The 21,569-nt window shown below is 40.0% G+C and overlaps 1 protein-coding gene across 2 annotated transcripts in view; it reads right to left on the reverse strand.

The window, feature by feature from the left end:
- Window positions 1-18,013, reverse strand: part of LOC124118568 (dynein light chain Tctex-type protein 2B-like) — a 30,168-nt gene extending 12,155 nt beyond the window's left edge. The window contains exons 1-3 of one of the 2 annotated variants that reach the window (XM_048390882.1): window positions 17,855-18,013; window positions 1,022-1,155; window positions 375-444 (exon numbers count right to left, since the gene is read on the reverse strand). In XM_048390882.1, coding sequence (XP_048246839.1) covers window positions 375-444; window positions 1,022-1,155; window positions 17,855-17,922 — 272 coding nt within the window. In that variant the 5' untranslated portion in view covers window positions 17,923-18,013. Of the gene's footprint in view, window positions 1-374; window positions 445-1,021; window positions 1,156-6,539; window positions 6,878-17,854 lie in introns of those variants that run through there. The other variant, XM_048390883.1, reaches the window with a different exon arrangement.
- Window positions 18,014-21,569: the final 3,556 nt, after the last annotated feature.

Below are 21,569 nucleotides of genomic sequence, written 5' to 3' on the forward strand. Positions count from 1 at the left end.
AGATGTTCTATACTTTTATCATGGTTATAATTGATTTGTGTATGACCATATACTAATATGGCATCTAAGATACAACATATCCAAGAATAGCTGAAAAAATGCTGATGTTCAATTTTACAACATATGGTCAAACACCGTTGTGTCAAACTTTTCTGTGTCAAATGTACGGTTGTCTCGGAAAAGCTTGGTCCCTGCGTATTCATTCTTTATTCATCATTTTCGGTTGTGTCAAACCTCGGATAACTCGATGTATTTACGTAGGTCCCTTCAACTTTGACACAATGGTGTTTGACTGTATATTTGGAAATTAACTTCTGACTCGCCACGCTTCAGCTGGAGAATTTAACGCCAACAACAAGTGTCATGTGACTTACTTCACTCCTTCTCCCCTCTGCTCGCCAATAACAACCTGGACGATGAACTTGTATCTGTCATAGCCCAGGTCTGAAACACACAGTCATTGAGGAAGGTTCATACTAAGCAACACATTTAAATCTGGTTTATGGATAAAAAACAAAATATTAGAAAAAGATTGCATTAATCGCTCTGTCTTTGATGAAATAGAAACATATTTAGATCCATCTACAAACTCAAACAGAAGATGGCCCCGACTTCTATTCGACAGTTTTATCATAATCAAGGGAATTAAGTGGATGAATGTGATGTTATACAGGGCTACAGAAAATGTTTGAGTCATGACTTTTTATTAATAAATAATTGTTATCTTTCACATTAGGTATTGATATTTTTCTTTGCTTTTCATATCATCTTTACTACCTTGGATCCAGACAATCCAGTGATTGACATCATGAGCACCGATCTACGCAATTGGGATACAATGACATGCATCAGACAAGTCAGGGTGCCTCCCGTTCCTGCTAGTTGCATCTTATGACAAGCATAGTCGCCTTTTAGGCAAGCATGGGTTGCTGAAGACTTATTTCAACCCAAATCTTCACAGATAGTCGAACACGTCATGCAAACAGGTCCTCTGGAAAAGTCATTGCTTTCAGTGCTTTACCTTTTAATTTTGTCTTTATTTCATCTGAGATAGTTTTTGTGAGCTCTGTGGTTTCTTCGGAGTTGTAGACCTTCCCTGTGAGATGTTCCGACAACACCACATGGATCATCTCCTTCACGGTGACCGGCCGGAACCTGGAAACAACACCGTAAATATAGCATCTCAACACCACATGGATCATCTCCTTCACGGTGACCGGCCGGAACCTGGAAACAACACCATAAATATAGCATCTCAACACCACATGGATCATCTCCTTCACGGTGACCGGCGGGAACCTGGAAACAACACCGTAAATATAGCATCTCAACACCACATGGATCATCTCCTTCACGGAGACCGGCCGGAACCTGGAAACAACACAGTATATATAGCATCTCAACACCACATGGATCATCTCCTTCACGGTGACCGGCCGGAACCTGGAAACAACACCATAAATATAGCATCTCAACACCACATGGATCATCTCCTTCACGGTGACCGGCCGGAACCTGGAAACAACACCATAAATATAGCATCTCAACACACATCATTCCTAGGCTCACGGTGACCGGCCAGAACCTGGAAACAACACCATAAATATAGCATCTCAACACCACATGGATCATCTCCTTCACGGTGACCGGCCAGAACCTGGAAACAACACCATAAATATAGCATCTCAACACCACATGGATCATCTCCTTCACGGTGACCGGCCAGAACCTGGAAACAACACCATAAATATAGCATCTCAACACCACATGGATCATCTCCTTCACGGTGACCGGCCGGAACCTGGAAACAACACCATAAATATAGCATCTCAACACCACATGGATCATCTCCTTCACGGTGACCGGCCAGAACCTGGAAACAACACCATAAATATAGCATCTCAACACCACATGGATCATCTCCTTCACGGTGACCGGCCGGAACCTGGAAACAACACCGTAAATATAGCATCTCAACACCACATGGATCATCTCCTTCACGGAGACCGGCCGGAACCTGGAAACAACACAGTATATATAGCATCTCAACACCACATGGATCATCTCCTTCACGGTGACCGGCCGGAACCTGGAAACAACACCATAAATATAGCATCTCAACACCACATGGATCATCTCCTTCACGGTGACCGGCCGGAACCTGGAAACAACACCATAAATATAGCATCTCAACACACATCATTCCTAGGCTCACGGTGACCGGCCAGAACCTGGAAACAACACCATAAATATAGCATCTCAACACCACATGGATCATCTCCTTCACGGTGACCGGCCGGAACCTGGAAACAACACCGTAAATATAGCATCTCAACACCACATGGATCATCTCCTTCACGGAGACCGGCCGGAACCTGGAAACAACACAGTATATATAGCATCTCAACACCACATGGATCATCTCCTTCACGGTGACCGGCCGGAACCTGGAAACAACACCATAAATATAGCATCTCAACACCACATGGATCATTTCCTTCACGGTGACCGGACGGAACCTGGAAACAACACCGTAAATATAGCATCCCAACACCACATGGATCATCTCCTTCACGGTGACCGGACGGAACCTGGAAACAACACCGTAAATATAGCATCCCAACACACATCGTTCCTAGGCTCACGGTGACCGACCGGAACCTGGAAACAACACCGTAAATATAGCATCTCAACACCGCATGGATCATTTCCTTCACGGTGACCGAGCGGAACCTGGAAACAACACCATAAATATAGCATCTCAACACCGCATGGATCATTTCCTTCACGGTGACCGAGCGGAACCTGGAAACAACACCATAAATACAACACCACAACAAACATTGTTCCTAGACTCAAATTCAACACTGAGTCCACCATTCATCTTCATCACGATCAGATGTTACAAACTAACTTGTGTAATCAGTCAGCAATATTCCAGCTATTTCACAGATTCGGGGTGTGGGGTACCTATGCCCAGCGTTAGAAATTGGCACTTGTCCTGTAGTCCTTGCCAAACTGCCAATTAAGTCAATCATCCTAAGCACTAGTAGAAATTTGCCTTTTTTAAGGGTTTGGCTTTGTTACCATTATAAGGACTAGTGGGCTAAAACTGTTAGTTTCTATCGCTCATAGATCTACTCATTCAGTCACTCACAGACTGTAAATACCTAAAATACAGATTGGGCCTGACAAACAAGTGGTTGACATCGGGTACGATGATACGCAGGACACCCAGGATGACCACTTAAAGTAAATTAATCTATTGCATATTTCAAACCAATGAGCAGACTGTTTGTAAAAAATATTTCTGCCTATAAAGCTGTATCAGGTAGCTTTGATTTTACATCTGTTTAAGTGCTGCTCCATGTGTGTCACATACTGAGACACTTTGAAAACTCATAATCAGTGTTTTGTAATATTTGGCAAAATAAAAATCAAACTTAATTGTTCTGGGTATTTAGCATGGGATAATCAAATACAACAATGTCGTCATACAGGTGGGAATCTCACTCGTTGTGTCTGGAGACTAACTTGAGCACAAAAACCCATCTTTTCTGATTTCGAGTTAAAGTTGATAATGCCTTTTCATTGTGTTTCACTATAAGTCTGTGTTCAATAGGTGAGGCATATTGCTTCTGTGCATAATTCACAGCAGCAGAGTTCATGCATGTGATGCCAGTATCGGCAGTCAACTCAAGATGAATGTGGTAATGATGATATAACTTGACAAAAACCTAAGTCTCCCACTGAAATGCCCAAAAAAAGGAAACAAAACATATTAGAAGTTAACTAGAAGTGGAAAACTTTAGTCTTCATGGGAGTTGAATCGGTCCCTCCTGACAGATTATCATAACATGTTAGTTGGTTGGTTTGTTGTTTAACGCTACACTCAGCAATATTCCAGCTCTATGACGGTGGTCTGTAAATAATCGAGTCTGGACCAGACAATCCAGTGATTGACATCATGGGCATCGATCCATGCAATTGGGATCGATGACATGCATCAACCAAGTCAGCGAGTCTGACCACCCGATCCCGTTAGTCGCCTCTTACGACAAGCATAGTCGCCTTTTACGGCAAGTATGGGTTGCTGAAGACCTATTCTACCCCGGATCTTCACGGGTCTAGAGCTAACTACACAGCATGGTGCTGACAAAGAAGATGTCATCAGGGTACATCCTCATATATTCATAGGTGGTCAGTGGACAGAATAGGTCAGAGGTTTGATTCCCTGTCCCCATCATACCAAAGATGTTAATAGATTGTACAAGAGCTCCAGATAACTTTTTAAGCTATTGAGTTTTTACCGTAGGGTTTATATTTTAATTGGGTTATTACATTTTTTATTGGATAACCAATATTTTTTCACTCATCTATTAATCACTCGATTGGGTTTTTCCCCAAATAAGTAAACTTTTTAAGATTAAAAATAAATAAATAATGCTTTAGAAGTATATAACTAAAAATACAGGCTTGACTCGGAAAGTAAATTAGCTCATAATTGTGTTTTGGAAAATAGCTCCTTTGTACACATGATAAAAAAGCTTCATTGGGTATTTACGCGAGCTGTTTTCATACATTTGAGTTTTTCATTTAATGCATGAGTTTCCATACGCAAGTTTATTGAAAGTAATTGGGTTTTGAATATTTTGGGGGAGTGTTTTATGCAAACACGCAGCTTATCTGTAGCTCTGTTGTACTTGCTGTTACCCTACCTGGCGCTCGGCATAAGCTTAAACAAGGACTGGTTCAGGTTCTGTGTCTGAGTGGGGTATTCATGTTAAACTGTGGCATGGTATATCAACGGGCTAAAACAAGGACCGGTCGGCATGGAGTCAGTATACTGTGTCTGAGTGGGGTATTCATGTTAAACTGTGGCATGGTATATCATTGGCTAAAACAAGGACCGGTCGGCATGGAGTCAGTATACTGTGTCTGAGTGGGGTATTCATGTTAAACTGTGGCATGGTATCTCATTTGGCTAAAACAAGGACTGGTCGGCATGGAGTCAGTATACTGTGTCTGAGTGGGGTATTCATGTTAAACTGTGGCATGGTATATCATTGGCTAAAACAAGGACCAGTCGGCATGGAGTCAGTATACTGTGTCTGAGTGGGGTATTCATGTTAAACTGTGGCATGGTATCTCATTTGGCTAAAACAAGGACTGGTCGACATGGAGTCAGTATACTGTGTCTGAGTGGGGTATTCATGTTAAACTGTGGCATGGTATATCAGGGGGCTAAAACAAGGACCGGTCGACATGGAGTCAGTATACTGTGTCTGAGTGGGGTATTCATGTTAAGCTGTGGCATGGTATATCAGGGGGCTAAAACAAGGACCGGTCGGCATGGAGTCAGTATACTGTGTCTGAGTGGGGTATTCATGTTAAACTGTGGCATGGTATATCAGGGGGCTAAAACAAGGACTGGTCGGCATGGAGTCAGTATACTGTGTCTGAGTGGGGTATTCATGTTAAACTGTGGCATGCTATCTCAGGGGGCTAAAACAAGGACCGGTCGACATGGAGTCAGTATACTGTGTCTGAGTGGGGTATTCATGTTAAACTGTGGCATGGTATATCAGGGGGCTAAAACAAGGACTGGTCGGCATGGAGTCAGTATACTGTGTCTGAGTGGGGTATTCATGTCAAACGGTGGCATGGTATCTCAGTGGGCTAAAACAAGGACTGGTCGACATGGAGTCAGTATACTGTGTCTGAGTGGGGTACTCATGTCAAACTGTGGCATGGTATCTCAGTGGGCTAAAACAAGGACTGGTCGGCATGGAGTCAGTATACTGTGTCTGAGTGGGGTATTCATGTCTAACTGTGGCATGGTATATCAGTGGGCTAATACAAGGACCGGTCAGCATGGAGTCAGTATACTGTGTCTGAGTGGGGTATTCATGTCAAACGGTGGCATGGTATCTCAGTGGGCTAAAACAAGGACTGGTCGACATGGAGTCAGTATACTGTGTCTGAGTGGGGTATTCATTTCAAACTATGGTGTGGAATGTCAGTGGGATAGTACTATAAAATCAGCATTAGTCTGGACTAGTACAAGCAGCCACACACACACACAGAGGTATATTATAAATGTCACCATATAAGTGAAATTATCTTGAATGCGACGTTTAGCCCCATTTCACCTGACATCACCTATATTCCTAACCTCGTCAGTGCTGTGAGGGAAGCACTCCCTGTGTAGTCTGCCTTCAGTCTACCAATTATTACCTATCTCCATGAATCATCTCTCAAAAATGTTAATAGAAAGTAATTTAAGAAGATTAAAGATCATGTGAGGTCTATGCATCACAAATCTCATTGAAAACATGTGTTAAAAGCTGTCAGATCTATTAAGCCAGCCTCCATAATATCTCTCACTGTCACTTCACGATCTAACCAATTTATCCATGCATATCTTTACGTCTACAAGTCTATGCTTGCAAACAGAACCCTCCAACACAACAAAAGCAGAAGTAAATTCATGTCCAATAGCTACAGAGGAATCAAATCTCAAATTAAAATTCACTCACTCTTTCCACATTGTTCAAAGGGTTGAGGCCAAATTCTGTCTGTGTAACACAACACATCAAAATGTCAGCCCAAGTCCGATGTCATGAGGTTCGTAAGTCGCTCCACCACCGAGAATGTCACATTTCGTTTCTCTATCAAGTTTAACAACAAATTCTGCTACGCAAGCTGAATACTGAGGTGTCACGCCTGGTCTAACACATTTAATCCCAACAGGCTACAAGTGGAGCACAGCATCAAACAGTCTCTGTCCTCGGCTCCATGGGCAAACAGTCCAGCTCCAGGCTAGTAGGAGCGCTGTTTGATGTCCAGACTTTAATAACAGCGTCCCCAGTGCATTTTGCATATTGAGATCAGTAGTTATTGATAACGGCTATAGCATATGGTTAAATAGGGCAATCGCCTAAATATAGCTTACTATGGTGAGTACATATGGTTCACGGTTGAGATGGCTTCAGATATTCAGGATTTCATTGTGTAGTGTCTCTTATTTCATGTTTTATATCATTCATTCATTCATTCATTCATTCTCTTATTTCATGTCTTTTATCATCCATCAATTCATTCTTTCAATTCATTCATTTCATGTCTTATTTCATTCATTCATTCATCCATTCATTCTTTCATTCATTCATTCATTTCATGTCTTATGTCTTATTTCATTCATTCATTCATTCATTCACTCATTCCCTATACATCATTTTTTGTATATTCATTCAATCATTTAGTTTGACTATCATTATTATGTTGATTGATTATTATGAGTATGGTCAAACATTGCTACTGTGAAATAGTGCATATGTAATAGACCTACAGCAAGTGCATAGTTTCAGAACACCAAAACACTTTTTAAGATATGGATCTCTTTTGTCAATCAAGGAAATTCATGTGTTAAGGTTATGATGTGAAATTTGGACAATTAAACAATGCTCTGACATCACAACAAGAATCCTGATAATCCCAAAAGCAAGAGAGATTTATATCCTTGATTCACTGCTGTGTTTGACTGAAAAAAATATTCCTTTGGAACAGCTGGTCTTCTTGATTGTGCGTTTTTTATTTTTCATATTAATTTCTTTTTTCAACACTGGCAACATTTTGTGTGTGTTAATTTGCCATCTGTATGTTGCCTACATAGACAACCTCTCCATGACCACTGCCAGTGTCTCATTGACTTCCATGTCATTTCAGCTGAACCATAATACATTTCATCAACACATTTTTCATCTGATTTAACACAAAATTATTTCCTCTATATTAACATAATTTGGGTTCTAAGGTGTGGTTACTGCTAACATAATGAAGGCGACTATGCTTGTCATAAGAGGCGACTAACGGGATTGGGTGGTCAGGCTTGCTGACTTAATTGATGAATGTCAGTTGCGTGGATCAATGCTCATGTTGTCAATCACTGGATTGTCTGGTCCAGACTCGATTATCGGGACTCGATTATTTACAGACCGCCGTCATATAGCTGAAATATTGCTGAGTGTGGCGTTTAACAACAAACTAACATAATGATAATAATACAGTGTTCACACTTTTGGTGACAGCATAGCTCCAGAACAGTAAAGGAAATGGCCATTTTCTGTCACCCACATGAATTTACAAAATCAATCTCATTAAAATTACATCTTTCAGTCTGATCATTTGGAGGTGTCCTCAGGGTTTTTTTTAACCATGTTTATAAGATTGGTTGGTAGGTTTGTTGTTTTACTCCCCACACAGCAATATTCCAGCTATATGACGGCGGTCTGGACCAGACAATCCAGTGATTAATATCATGAGCATCGATCCACGCAATTGGGATCGATGACATGCAGCAACCAAGTCAGCGAGCCTGACCACCCGATCTCGTTAGTCGCCTTTTATGACAAGCAGTCGCCTTTAACGGCAAGCATGGGTTGCTGAAGACCTATTCTACCCCGGATCTTCACGAATTATAAGATGTCTGATTTTAATGAGATTGGTAAAAAGAATTCCAAGCATATTTTGAAAACAGAAACTTACATGAATTGTTCTTTAATGTCCAAATATCTGATAATGTGTATTGATGTTCATAAATGATGTTGTGATAGTTATTTTGCTACAATGAAATAACATGAAAGTCAATGGGTGAACAGCAAACTTGAACAAACTTTTGGCAGGAGGGCGTACGACCAGGAAAATCTGTACATACGAAGGAGGAAAACAGTTGGGAAATGGGTGAAAATGAAAGCATGCGAGATCATGATTCATGTTAGAGAATAGGCCCTTATGCCCTAGCAGCAGTGTTACAGGGTTTCATTCATGGCAGATTATGAATGAACATCCAGTCCTCTTCCACAACCGTGCCATCTCAGATCAACTCTGCTATCAGCTCAACAAGACCAGCTATATCTCATCATATTTACCATGTCAGGAAGTAGACATAAAACTGCACAAAGCCAAATGTTGCATGCTCAGCACCATGGGGTGCCTCCTGGAATAGCAGCATATCAATCTAACATCCCATTGACTTATCTTTCTGCATTTATGAGATGCAATTCAAACAAATATATATACAGCCACAGAGCATGTATAGATTATAATCAGAATTGCAGGTTTAACTTGGACGCAGCAAATTAACCTTGAACAAGTACTCGCCTGAATAGTGAAGACACAAGAAATCTCGAAACAGCCTGTATTCTAATTCTGCTTGCCCTTCGGATACCTGGGGGGGGGCGCCTGTAGCGCTGGAATGGGTAACTCAGGTACTCTGGCCGGGTGGGTCTTGAGTAGGATCCGGTTACCCACACGACTCCCCGGATTGTTTGTTTGATTGTTGTTTAACACCACAATCAGGAATATTCCAGCTAGATGACAGCACTCTGTAATAACATGTACTCGAGTCTGGACCAGAAAATCCAGTGATTGACATCATGAGCATCGATCTAGGCAATTAGGATACAATGACATGCATCAACCAAGTCAGCAAGCCTGACCACCCAATCACGTTAGTCACTTCTTACGACAAGCATGGGTTGCTGAAGGCCAATTCTAACTCGGATCTTCACGGGGCTCTAGACATGTCGTATGTGCTGACCATATATCAAAATGGTATTGAACTATCACTAGTATGTTCTTAATAGGTACTAAAACCTAACAAAGTGTATACGATAACAGATAACAACCAATTCTCAAATTGATCATGCGAGGGGACAGAACCCTCGTAGAAAGTACCGGCAACCATCCAAACCACTTATTGTGCAGGAAAAAATGAGGATTGGTAATGCGGATATATCACTCACTCACTCACACACCAGTCATATTAGTTTCTACATCATCTCTACTCCAGTCAGTCATCCTCGATAATACAGTGAATCATATTCCCATTCTATTATAAAAGACTGCCTGAACCCACAATAACATTGTTTCAGAAGTGACATCACTTAATCTCCTTTTTCTCTCTGAAATCTTGAATAAAATTAATAAAATAGATTACAAACCTATATAGTCCAGATACACAAGGAACACTTTTTAAAACCAGACAGTGTAATTACACACATGATTAATTTGCATACTTAAGTACAGATTCGTTGACATGGTATTTCTGGTGTTACGTGCTCACAGTAATGTCTTTGTGTTGGGGAAAAAAATATCAAAACTTTTCAACCCTGTGCATAAGACGATCCTCCTTGAAAGACCCCTAATTCTAGGCATGAAAAACTCGCCTTATACACAGCGATATACGGTACACGATTGGACAGCTAATTTTAGCGTCATTACATTCAAACCCGACTCAAAACAAAGCTTATCAACGTTGGCAACTGATTCCAGGGTATATACATCATAACAGAAAGGCGATACAATCCACTGGATAATCGTGGATGCAGTCGATAGATCAATACTTAAACTTCACATCAAAAATCTTTCAAGCAAAGGCAGGACGGTCGGGTAGCCTAGTGGTTAAAGTGTTTGCTCGTCACGCCAACGACACGGGTTCGATTCCCGACATGGGTACAATGTGTGAAGCCCATTACTGGCATCCCCCGCCATGATATTGCTGGAATATTGCTAAAAGCGGCGTAAAACCATACTCACTCACTCAAGCAAAGGCAATATAAATATTTTTCGTATTTCCCATCACCGAATAAAAATCATTCCTAAAATTAATTTTATTTTGCATGTTAAGTTAGGTTCTAAATTCATGTATTAAAAGTTATTTTCCATTCTACAGTTGTACTTTTTGATGTAACCTTCATGACCAAAAGTTTCTAAATGGAATAAATAGTTTATTTTCTGAGAAGGTCACATAAACCTACTCACTACTTCGTAATATCATCCTAATCATTGTTTTCATGTAGTTTGTGAATTTCATTTGTAGTGGTGAGAAACTGAATAAAATATATACACCAAATTCTTTTTTCTCTCTAAAAACTGGTGACAAAAAAGACTGTTTTCAATGGTAATTCTTCACAATCCTGCAAACCCAAGTGACTGTTGGGATGGAATCCTACATACACCAGGGACTGTTGGGATGGCATCCTACATACACCAGTGACTGTTGGGACGGCATCCTACATACACCAGTGACTGTTGGGACGGCATCCTACATACACCAGTGACTGTTGGGACGGCATCCTACATACACCAGTGACTGTTGGGACGGCATCCTACATACACCAGTGACTGTTGGGATGGCATCCTACATACACCAGTGACTGTTGGGACGGCATCCTACATACACCAGTGACTGTTGGGACGGCATCCTACATACACCAGTGACTGTTGGGACGGCATCCTACATACACCAGTGACTATTGGGACGGCATCCTACATACACCAGTGACTGTTGGGACGGCATCCTGCATACACCAGTGACTGTTGGGACGGCATCCTACATACACCAGTGACTGTTGGGATGGCATCCTACATACACCAGTGACTGTTGGGACGGCATCCTACATACACCAGTGACTGTTGGGACGGCATCCTGCATACACCAGTGACTGTTGGGACGGCATCCTACATACACCAGTGACTGTTGGGATGGCATCCTACATACACCAGTGACTGTTGGGACGGCATCCTACATACACCAGTGACTGTTGGGATGGCATCCTACATACACCAGTGACTGTTGGGACGGCATCCTACATACACCAGTGACTGTTGGGATGGCATCCTACATACACCAGTGACTGTTGGGACGGCATCCTACATACACCAGTGACTGTTGGGATGGCATCCTACATACACCAGTGACTGTTGGGACGGCATCCTACATACACCAGTGACTGTTGGGACAGCATCCTACATACACCAGTGACTGTTGGGACAGCATCCTACATACACCAGTGACTGTTGGGACGGCATCCTACATACACCAGTGACTGTTGGGACAGCATCCTACATACACCAGTGACTGTTGGGATGGAATCCTACATACACCAGTGACTGTTGGGACGGCATCCTACATACACCAGTGACTGTTGGGATGGAATCCTACATACACCAGTGACTGTTAGATCTGTGAAGAGGGCACTACTTCCTACGTTGACTCACACAGCAGACATCTCGGCACTCCTGTCTCCCCATCCATGCCATCAGTTTCATGTAATTTATACACATACATTCTTTGGTTTTGTTTATATAGGTGTCTTCCAAACATTATTTTCTTAATATAAGCTCTTCTGTTCCAGTGTTAAATCATGAAACCTGCGCCACCATTTTTTCCAACTCAAGAGACGGAATTATCTAGGATTCCAAACTAAATGCCCCAGCTTGAGGAAAAAACAAGTTATTTTGTTCAAAATTTGATTGTCTCAATGTTTTATATCCAGAGGTATTATGGGTATGTTAACCATGACAACATTGCATCCAATGAAACAACAGCGTTACAAATTAGCACTAGTCTTGTAGTCTTTACCAAACTGCCCAATAGTTAAGGTATCATAAGGACAAGTAGAAATTTGCCATTTTTAAAGTTTGCTATTTGGTATCATTAAAAGGACTAATGAACTAAAAATATTAGTTTCTATCGCTGAATAATGTAAAATTTAGCATCTCCGTCTTTATTGTGTTTATTGGTCTTGTTGTCAGAGAAACATAAGCCAACTCCACAAAGTCTTGAATGATGTCAGTCATAACTATGACAACATGAACTGGGAAATATTAAATTCCAATTTAGGAATTTGTCATGATATAATGATATGCTGCAGACCTGGGGTCCAATAAGAAGATCAAGATAATTATCAGCAAGTCTTCAGTCCTGAGCAACATACCTGAATGCATTTTTGCATCCTCTTTTTATTTGTTTGTTTGTTGTTTAAATTTTACTGCGCACTCAGTAATATTCAATCTATGTGACGGTGGGCTGTAATAATAAAGTCTGGACCAGACAATACAGTGATTGACATCATGAGCATTAATCTACCCAATTGAGATGCAATGACATACAATCAATCAAGTCACTGAACCTGACCTTCCATGCGTTGTGCCAATACTTCACACTGCCAACTGTAAATCGTCAGTGTGCCAGGTATTTGGCCATCCTGTCTGTGAAATAGATGGCTTAGTTACTCACCACAGATGAGAGCACATGCAAGTATCGTGATACGTATCGGATAGCACAGTTGGCGTATCATCCCAGTACTACCCATTAGTAAAATTAAGTAAATTCCCAATGTAGGTTTTTCATCTTGCGTAAGGAGTCTCTTTCATCTTTAGTTACTTATCAAATGCAGCCATGCCGTACTTTCTTGAGATTAGTGCACACTTCTTTTCCGAAAACCACAGCTGGAAAATCATGTAATTACACTGTCTGGTTAAAAACAGTGTTCATTGTATATCTGAACTTATGTTTGTAACTTATTTAATTAATTTCATTCAAAATTCCTTTCAATATTGTTTTAATTCATTTCGGCAAAATCTTGTGTGAAGCGATCGGAAGATTGCACAACTCACTTTATTGACAGCAACTACAGTTAGATTACCGCTATTGACGCCTTGAAACGAACGAGTGGATACATATATCATAAATGCCATACTTTGACTTGTTAAAAGTGATATTTGTTGAAGTTTGACAATTCTATGTTACCATGTACAAAAAAGTACAACATCTCACTTCATAATGTAACATAGACCTATAATATCATTGTTGTCAGAGTATGCAAAATATGGGGCTTATTCTGATAAATCTATTTTTAGCTGGCATCCATGTTGGGATTTGATATCTGTTTACTTGAAATTGTGATGTCCAAAAGATGCAGAGATATATTCTTGCTGTAATCTATTCTCATGAATTCTGACATCAAAGTACTCTATAAAGAATATATATGGAATGTGAAGGACTGATTTTGTATCTGAAATTACAGCGTCAATATTATGTCATAATGAATAGGAATATTATCCATCAGTTAGTGCTCCAATCGTTTAGTCTTCTAGGCATGCTAGCCGGAACATGGCTTTAGCATCATTTTCAGGTTGGTGTGTGTAACTGTTTGGACTTCAAGCAGCTGAGTTCACAACACCGAACAGCCTTTTAACTAGTGTCTACATTCGCAGGCTGTTTTGTGATGCAATCTCCATTCTATAATGATTTATACCCTGGACACATTTGGCGCCATAGCTTTGTTTTGAGTACAGTACAAATATCACTACACTTAAAATAGACACCAATCATATGACACTGTTCTTCCATGATTGAAACCAGAAACAATATCAGCGGTTTCAATTCAAGTTTTGCATCTCAAAAACAACCTGAACATCTTCAAAAGGTCAAAGGTCAAAAGTCAAAAGGACTTCGCCCATAGCACTCATGAAAACCTCTTCGCCAGATAAAAATTTAGTTATAACAGTTTCCTGATTTGAATAAATACATTGAGGGCTCCCTCGGATACTGCTGCAATCGTTGATGTAGATTGATTGATTGGTTGTTGTTTAACGCCGCACTCAGCTCTAATCCAGCTATATGACGGCGGTCTGTAAATAACTGAGTCTGGGCCAGACATCATGAGCATCGACATCATGAGCATCGATCCACGCAATTAGGATACGATGACATGTATCAACCAAGTCAGCGAGCCTGACCACCTGATCCCGTTAGTTGCCTTTTACAGCAAGCATGGGTTCCCGGGTCTCCTTGATGTAGATCTATGTGGAACTTTTGCATTTTTATTGATTGTTGACTTCAAGCTCATAAGCACATAAGTTGATGAGAGAGGTGAGGATGGTGACATCACTTCTGAAACGAAGCTGTGGAGGTGACAGGATAGAAGGTATCTACCATACTAGAATGGAGATATAAGCTGGATGATCAGGGATGTGGAAACATGGTGGTAACTGGTAGCTGGGATACCAGCAGAGCAACTTATTAGCTTGCGACTATTTGCGTGAACAAATCTGTTCCAAGATACCAGGATGCGGTTTGGGCAAATGGAAGTTTCTTATTCTTGATAACTTGCCTACAATTTAACATACTCATAGCTACTGCTTTAATATTTAGATGGCTTTAACATATTGGTTATATACCTGAACAGTTTTTTCCAGGAATTTACTGACCTAGTAAGTTAATGTAGGCAGAATAAGTCTGAAGTTACAAAAGTTTCAGAAATTTACCACTTTGATGAAACCAACAAGCATGGGTATAGTGCAGACAAAGTGGTGAACTAAGGTTATGTTTATCTGCAACTTCAGTCACAAGCCTGAAACCCAAGTCTCGTAAAAATCTGTTTGGTCTAGTAAGTTCAGCTAAAAACAGTCAATATAACACCAGATTCTACTGAAAATGATGCTAAGTTATGTTCAGGCTAGCAGCCTCAAATGTTTTTTGTCACAGACTGGATAAGCGTATGTAAAGTTGGGATTAAGAACCGCCGCAATCATTCGCTCAAATTTCATGTATCGAGATTATTTTTAATTTTTTTTAGTCATCTCAGTAAGTGTTTATAGCATACCGTATTCAACATAATAAGCGCCTACGGCGATATTTGCTAATATATTGGCACATGAACAATCCCAATTAGCACCCCTTCCCATTGATCAATGTTAACAAGACTTATTCATTCGCGTATAATACGCACTCCTGTGTTATATGCACCATTAATTATGGGCAATTAAATTCTGGAAAAATTATATCTGTTGACATACTAGCCTACATTTCAGGGTGTAAGCATAAACCACGAAATTTGTCTTTCAACTCTGTTTTTCTTTCACCAAAATAATATTTTAATAAGAGCCCCCTATTTCTAATTTTGAGACCGCCCTGGGCACTTATTATGTCGAATATGGTATATCAAACATCAGTGATCGTTTCCAGAGTGTGTTTCTCACTGGCAATGAATTAATGAACAGTAGTTTACAGCAGTATTTCAGTTATATTACCATGGTTACTGCAGCATATATAAATTATCAAATCAGAGCCAGATAGACCAGTGGCTGATACAGTGATAGTATTAGTCTATATGAGCAAAGATCCATGCAGGACACACTGACATATCAGTAAGGTAACATAAAGTGACCACCTGATCCTCATTTTAGTCAGTTCTTAAGTTTTGTTTGTTTGTTTGTTGGTTAACAAAACACTCAGCAACAATCCAGCTATATGACAATAGCCTGCAAGTAATACAGTCTGGACCAGACACACCAGTGTTTCATATTGTGAAAAATGAGCTTGTCAAATCTTAAAATATATAAATAAAAGCAATAACAAATATTCTTGATCATACATTTGGATATGATTATATATAAAATCAACTTCAACAAAAAATATTCTCGAAAGCTACAAGATCGCTGTTGGAAGTGACGGTATACATCCTTGTTAAGTAACAAAAATGGTGCTTTGCGAAATGAACATTCTCGATTCATGAGTTTAATGAGAAAATTTCAGTTTATAACTAAACACTTACGAGGGAATAACACACGGCAAGAAGCTTTTAACTCCATAAATGACCATCTGTCATTATTTTGCCTAGTCAAGGTGTAACTACCATTCAAAGGAAGTCACAGTTTGTGTCTGGGCCAGACACCTATGATAAAGGGAGACAATTTGTGGGAGGGTAACTCTTGTATGACAATAGTTCCGTAAAAGTGTTATGTTCACTGCAGTGAAATATCAATTGTTATGTTCACTGCAATAAAAATATCACTTTTCTCAACTTCAGAATACTGTCTTTCACACTGAAGTACATTGTATATAATAAAACTTAACAGGTAGCCCCCATGTTGTATGATAAAAATCACACAGCTGGCCAATCTTGCAGTTCAAGCCTTGAAGTATGGCATATCATATGATCAGATAGCTTTGCTCGGAATTAGCTGAAAAGGCCATATACAGTAATGATGCTTTGTAGATCAGACTGTTTCATTCCATATTATACTATTGAAATGAAACCTGATATTGCCTGATGTTCTTGAATGATGCAAGATAGTATTTTCATTGTCAATTTCTGCCTTCACTTATTTTTAATCTTTATACCTTTTATCAACTTCTGTGTTTCAGGTGAAATATCTTCTGGAAAGGCATGTTTAGTTGTGAATGTATGCCCCTAGCAATAGCTGTTGCAATCACAATGTAAGAAAGAAAACCGGAAATGACATATTCTTTAGTACTAGCAAATTCAGCAATATAGGCCTACCCAACATCGCTTTAGTTTCAATCACATGTCCCTAACTAATATTCTACAACAAACACACAGAACTCGCAGGCAAGGCCGAATATTAGTTACATGGTCCTGTGGTTCACTGTGGATTGTGCAGTTCATGAAAGCTCTGACTGGTGGATATAGCTTTCTTATATTCTCAGCGTTAGAAATTGGCACAAGTCCTATAGTCCTTGCCAAACTGCTTAATGGTAAAGGTATCATATGTACAAGTAGAGATTTGCCCTTTTTAAGGGTTTTGTTATAGGACTAGTGGACGAAAACTGTTAGTTTCTAAAGCTGATTTTTATTTCTCCCTTCATTTACATTTGTAGTATTGTTTTTAATTGACATTTTCGATTGAAAAAGTAAAATTTTTAAGCAGTGGTGTATTTCATCAAATTGTCAGTCAGAGCTAGGCCTAAAGGATACGTCCTAAATGCTGGCAACAATTGTAAACTAAAAAATAGATCTACACTGGGTTTTTTCATTATTGACATCAGGCATTATGCCTATGTTTCACTGTCAGTGTAGTAGGCACTTCAAAGCTACAAAAACATAGGTTATATGTGTTCTTTTAACAAAGATCGCAGCCCTGCAATGTTAAAATGAATAACATCAACATCACATCTGAGACTGAGTTTTCGTTGGAATTCCCGAATTCCCCAGCAACAGCCAACACATCAAATAGGCCTATAATTCATCTTACAACTTACTTGTGTTGAAAATTTGGACGGATTATATACGTATTGCTCGATGATTCACTGGCGTTTTCTTCACCCATCTTGAACAATTCCGATTCGGTACTTGATGTGCACAGCAGATCAAAACACGAGACGCTTGTAATCCCCAGCGCCCTTGACGACAGGAATCTGGCTCCGGCGGTGTTCAACGAAAAGGCATCTGTGAAATATGATCCACGTCGTCGACGTTCATTCACGATCAACGAAAAGCCATGAATTGTTCATAAGCCGGTTTGTGTGTTAAAAACTAAAAATCAGTTATATAAATGATTAATGAAATGAAATGATAAATGAAATGATTATACATTTCCTCCAAAATATAATACCCTCTGTATATATCGGTGTGGTCGAGGGAAAACAAGTTTATTTCCAATAAACCACGAGTTCATAACCTTGACATCCAGCCTGATAGTCTTGCTGACGTGGATTGTAAATTATTCACGTTTGCTATCAAGTATCAGTTGGAAAGGTCACACGTACTTCTCAAGGAATAGATACCTAGGTGACACGTGAAGATCCGGGGTAGAATAGGTCTTCAGCAACACATGCCTGCCGTAAAAGGCGACTAACATGAGAGGGGGGGGGGGGGGGGGGGGGGGGGGGGCGGCAGGCTCGCTGACTTGATGTATGTCATCGTATCTTGCGTGGACCTATGTACACGATATCAATCACTAGATTGCCTGGTCCAGACTCGATTATTTATAGACAGCTGTCGTATAGCTGTCATATTGTAGACTACGGCGTTAAACAACAAACAAACGATATACGTAGGTATGAAAAGATCATTAAGCATCTGGATTCATTTGCTGGTTTTAAAGTTCATTTGTATTAGATGCCATTTAATGCCATAGAGGCAATGGAACTACAATTTATCATAATCATCACTGCAGTCCTCAAATAATAAAAAAACAACTAATAAAATAAGAAAAAAAACCACGTCACTAAAAGAACTCTGAATGATAAGGTTGAATTGTATTTTATAACATCTACTATTCTGTATATACACCGGTCGGTGCGCATTTACGTCCCTTGGACACGAGTTAACTCCCTTCTGTGTTGGAACTCATTGATGCGCACGTAAAATCTACTTCAAACTACTGACATCCTGGAACATGGTCAGTATATATTTAGACAACATGGTTCTTAATAAGATGTTACAAGTAACATATAGAATCTCTTTTGCAAAATGAGTAGCATAACGAAAAATGTCTTTGTGAAGAACTATTACTTAAAATTATCAAAATCGTAATGTATAAAAACAGTATCAATGTACAGTTTTCCATGAAAGGATGAAAGGGAACATAGTTATATTGAAACTTTGGTTTTGTTAAGTGGGGCCATTGAAATACGCATTAACCAATAAATAAGTGCTCTCCATTAACCCAAAACTCGACAGGGTGTAAAATACAAGACACAATGGCCATTATTTTTTTCCATTCGGAACTCCTCATTTACGTTTGTTTTCGAAATGCAGATATCAGATATTCTTCTCAGAATGATTTAACCGACACCTTAGAGTTCTATGGCAGGTTTCTTGGGTTTTGACCTGGAGAGAAACGGAACCGCTCATGAGCATCGATCCACGCAATTGGCATACAATGACATGCATCAACCAAGTCAGTGAGCATGACCACCCGATCCCGTTAGTCGCCTTTTACGACATGAGTTGCTGAGCATGGGTTGCTGAAGACCGATTGTACCCCGGATCTTAACGGGTCCGACTGTAGAGGATTTGATCTTAATCAGATTGGCTGATGTGGGAGACCACATGGTCTATAGCTACTCATAGCGAATCTTGGAATGGAACCAACGATCATGGGATCCTGGCACTCCAAAGGGAAGCAACTTTGCTCAGCAGAATGCGACGCCTTAAACGACATGATCTTGAAAAAGAATGTCACATATAATGAGGTGTCGGCAAAATATGATACAGTCCTAAGACCAATTCTCCTCCCCCCCCAATCATCAATGACCAGTCCTTAGGAACACATTCTCCATGTAATATTAACGGGATCGGGTGGACAGGCTCACTGAATTGATTGATGCACGACGTCGTATCCCAATTGTGTAGATCGATGCTCATGATGTCAATCACTGGGTTGTCTGGTCCAGATCAAAATAGGCAGAATGACAAAGTCATGAAAGCCATGACAAAGTATTGAATGTCTTTGCGTGATATTAAACAGTTAAATATAGATTTATTACCAGTCACTGAGAGATCTGCATTGCTGCACAAGTCATGTTAACAACTAACTCTATTAGCGAACATATATAGTCTGTCTCAGTCCCTGGAACATACCATTTCTCATCTCATTGGCGCTCCTTTTCAGTGTAAATGAAGTTGTGTGTTTCTAACAAAATTATATATTTTCAGAGACTAAGAGTTAGTCTAGCAAACATACAATTTACATCGAAAAAAGTAATCGACTGAGTTTTCACGTGGATCACGCCAGAAACACTGTGAATATTCGTTAATGCATATTTAGCATAAATCATAGTACGGATGACATATCATGGACATGTAATTCAGCTTGGAATGAATTATATTAAGTTTTCCGTTGCCAAATAAAAAATAGGAGCAATCAAATTATCTTTGAACTTTGACAATGATGTAGAGTTGCCCTGCACTTTGACAAAGATGTACAGTTGCCCTGAATCTTGACAAAGATGTAGAGTTGCCCTGAACATCGACAGTGATGTAAAGTTGTCCTGAACCTTGGAACTGATGTACAGTTGCCCTGAACCTTGACAATGATGTAAAATTGCCCCGAACCTTGACACTGATGTACAGTTGCCCTGAACCTTGTCAATGATGTAAAGTTGCCCTGAACCTTGACAAAGATGTACAGTTGCCCTGTACCTTGACACTGATGTATAGTTGCCCTGCACTTTGACAAAGATTAAAAGTTGCCCTGAATCTTGACAAAGATGTAGAGTTGCCCTGAACATCGACAGTGATGTAAAGTTGTCCTGAACCTTAACAATGATGTAAAGTTGCCCTGAACCTTGACAATGATGTAAAATTGCCCCGAACCTTGACACTGATGTACAATTGCCCCGAACCTTGACAATGATGTACAGTTGCCCTGAACCTTGACAATGATGTAAAGTTGCCCTGAACCTTGACAAAGATGTACAGTTGCCCTGAACCTTGACAACGATGTACAATTGCCCCGAACCTTGACACTGATGTACAGTTGCCCTGAACCTTGACAATGATGTAAAGTTGCCCTGAACATCGACAGTGATGTAAAGTTGTCCTGAACCTTGGAACTGATGTACAGTTGCCCTGAACCTTGACAATGATGTACAGTTGCCCTGAGACTTGACAATGATGTAGAGTTGCCCTGAACCTTGACAAAGATGTACAGTTGTCCTGACCCTAGGAATTGATGTACAGTTGCCCTAAACCTTGACAATGAGGTAGAATTTCTTTGCGGTCTGTAGCATCACCATGTAACGAATGCACGGACTTTCTCTAAAGAAACGAACCTCGGGTCGTGTTGTACTGAACGTATCCTCGATGACTGCATAGCTCAGATAGCGGTATAATCATCATCATGCGTTCATACATGTCTTTGAATGCTAACTGGTTGTAACCCGGATGGAAACTTTAACCTTGGAAGTAAGATAACAGAATTAAAATACGCCGGAAAGTGAAACACAATTCCATTGAACTATTTGGAGA

This window comes from Haliotis rufescens, unplaced genomic scaffold, assembly GCF_023055435.1.
Source record: "Haliotis rufescens isolate VD_foot unplaced genomic scaffold, xgHalRufe1.0.p SCAF_9, whole genome shotgun sequence".
In the NCBI taxonomy this organism is placed as follows: Eukaryota; Metazoa; Mollusca; class Gastropoda; order Lepetellida; family Haliotidae; genus Haliotis; species Haliotis rufescens.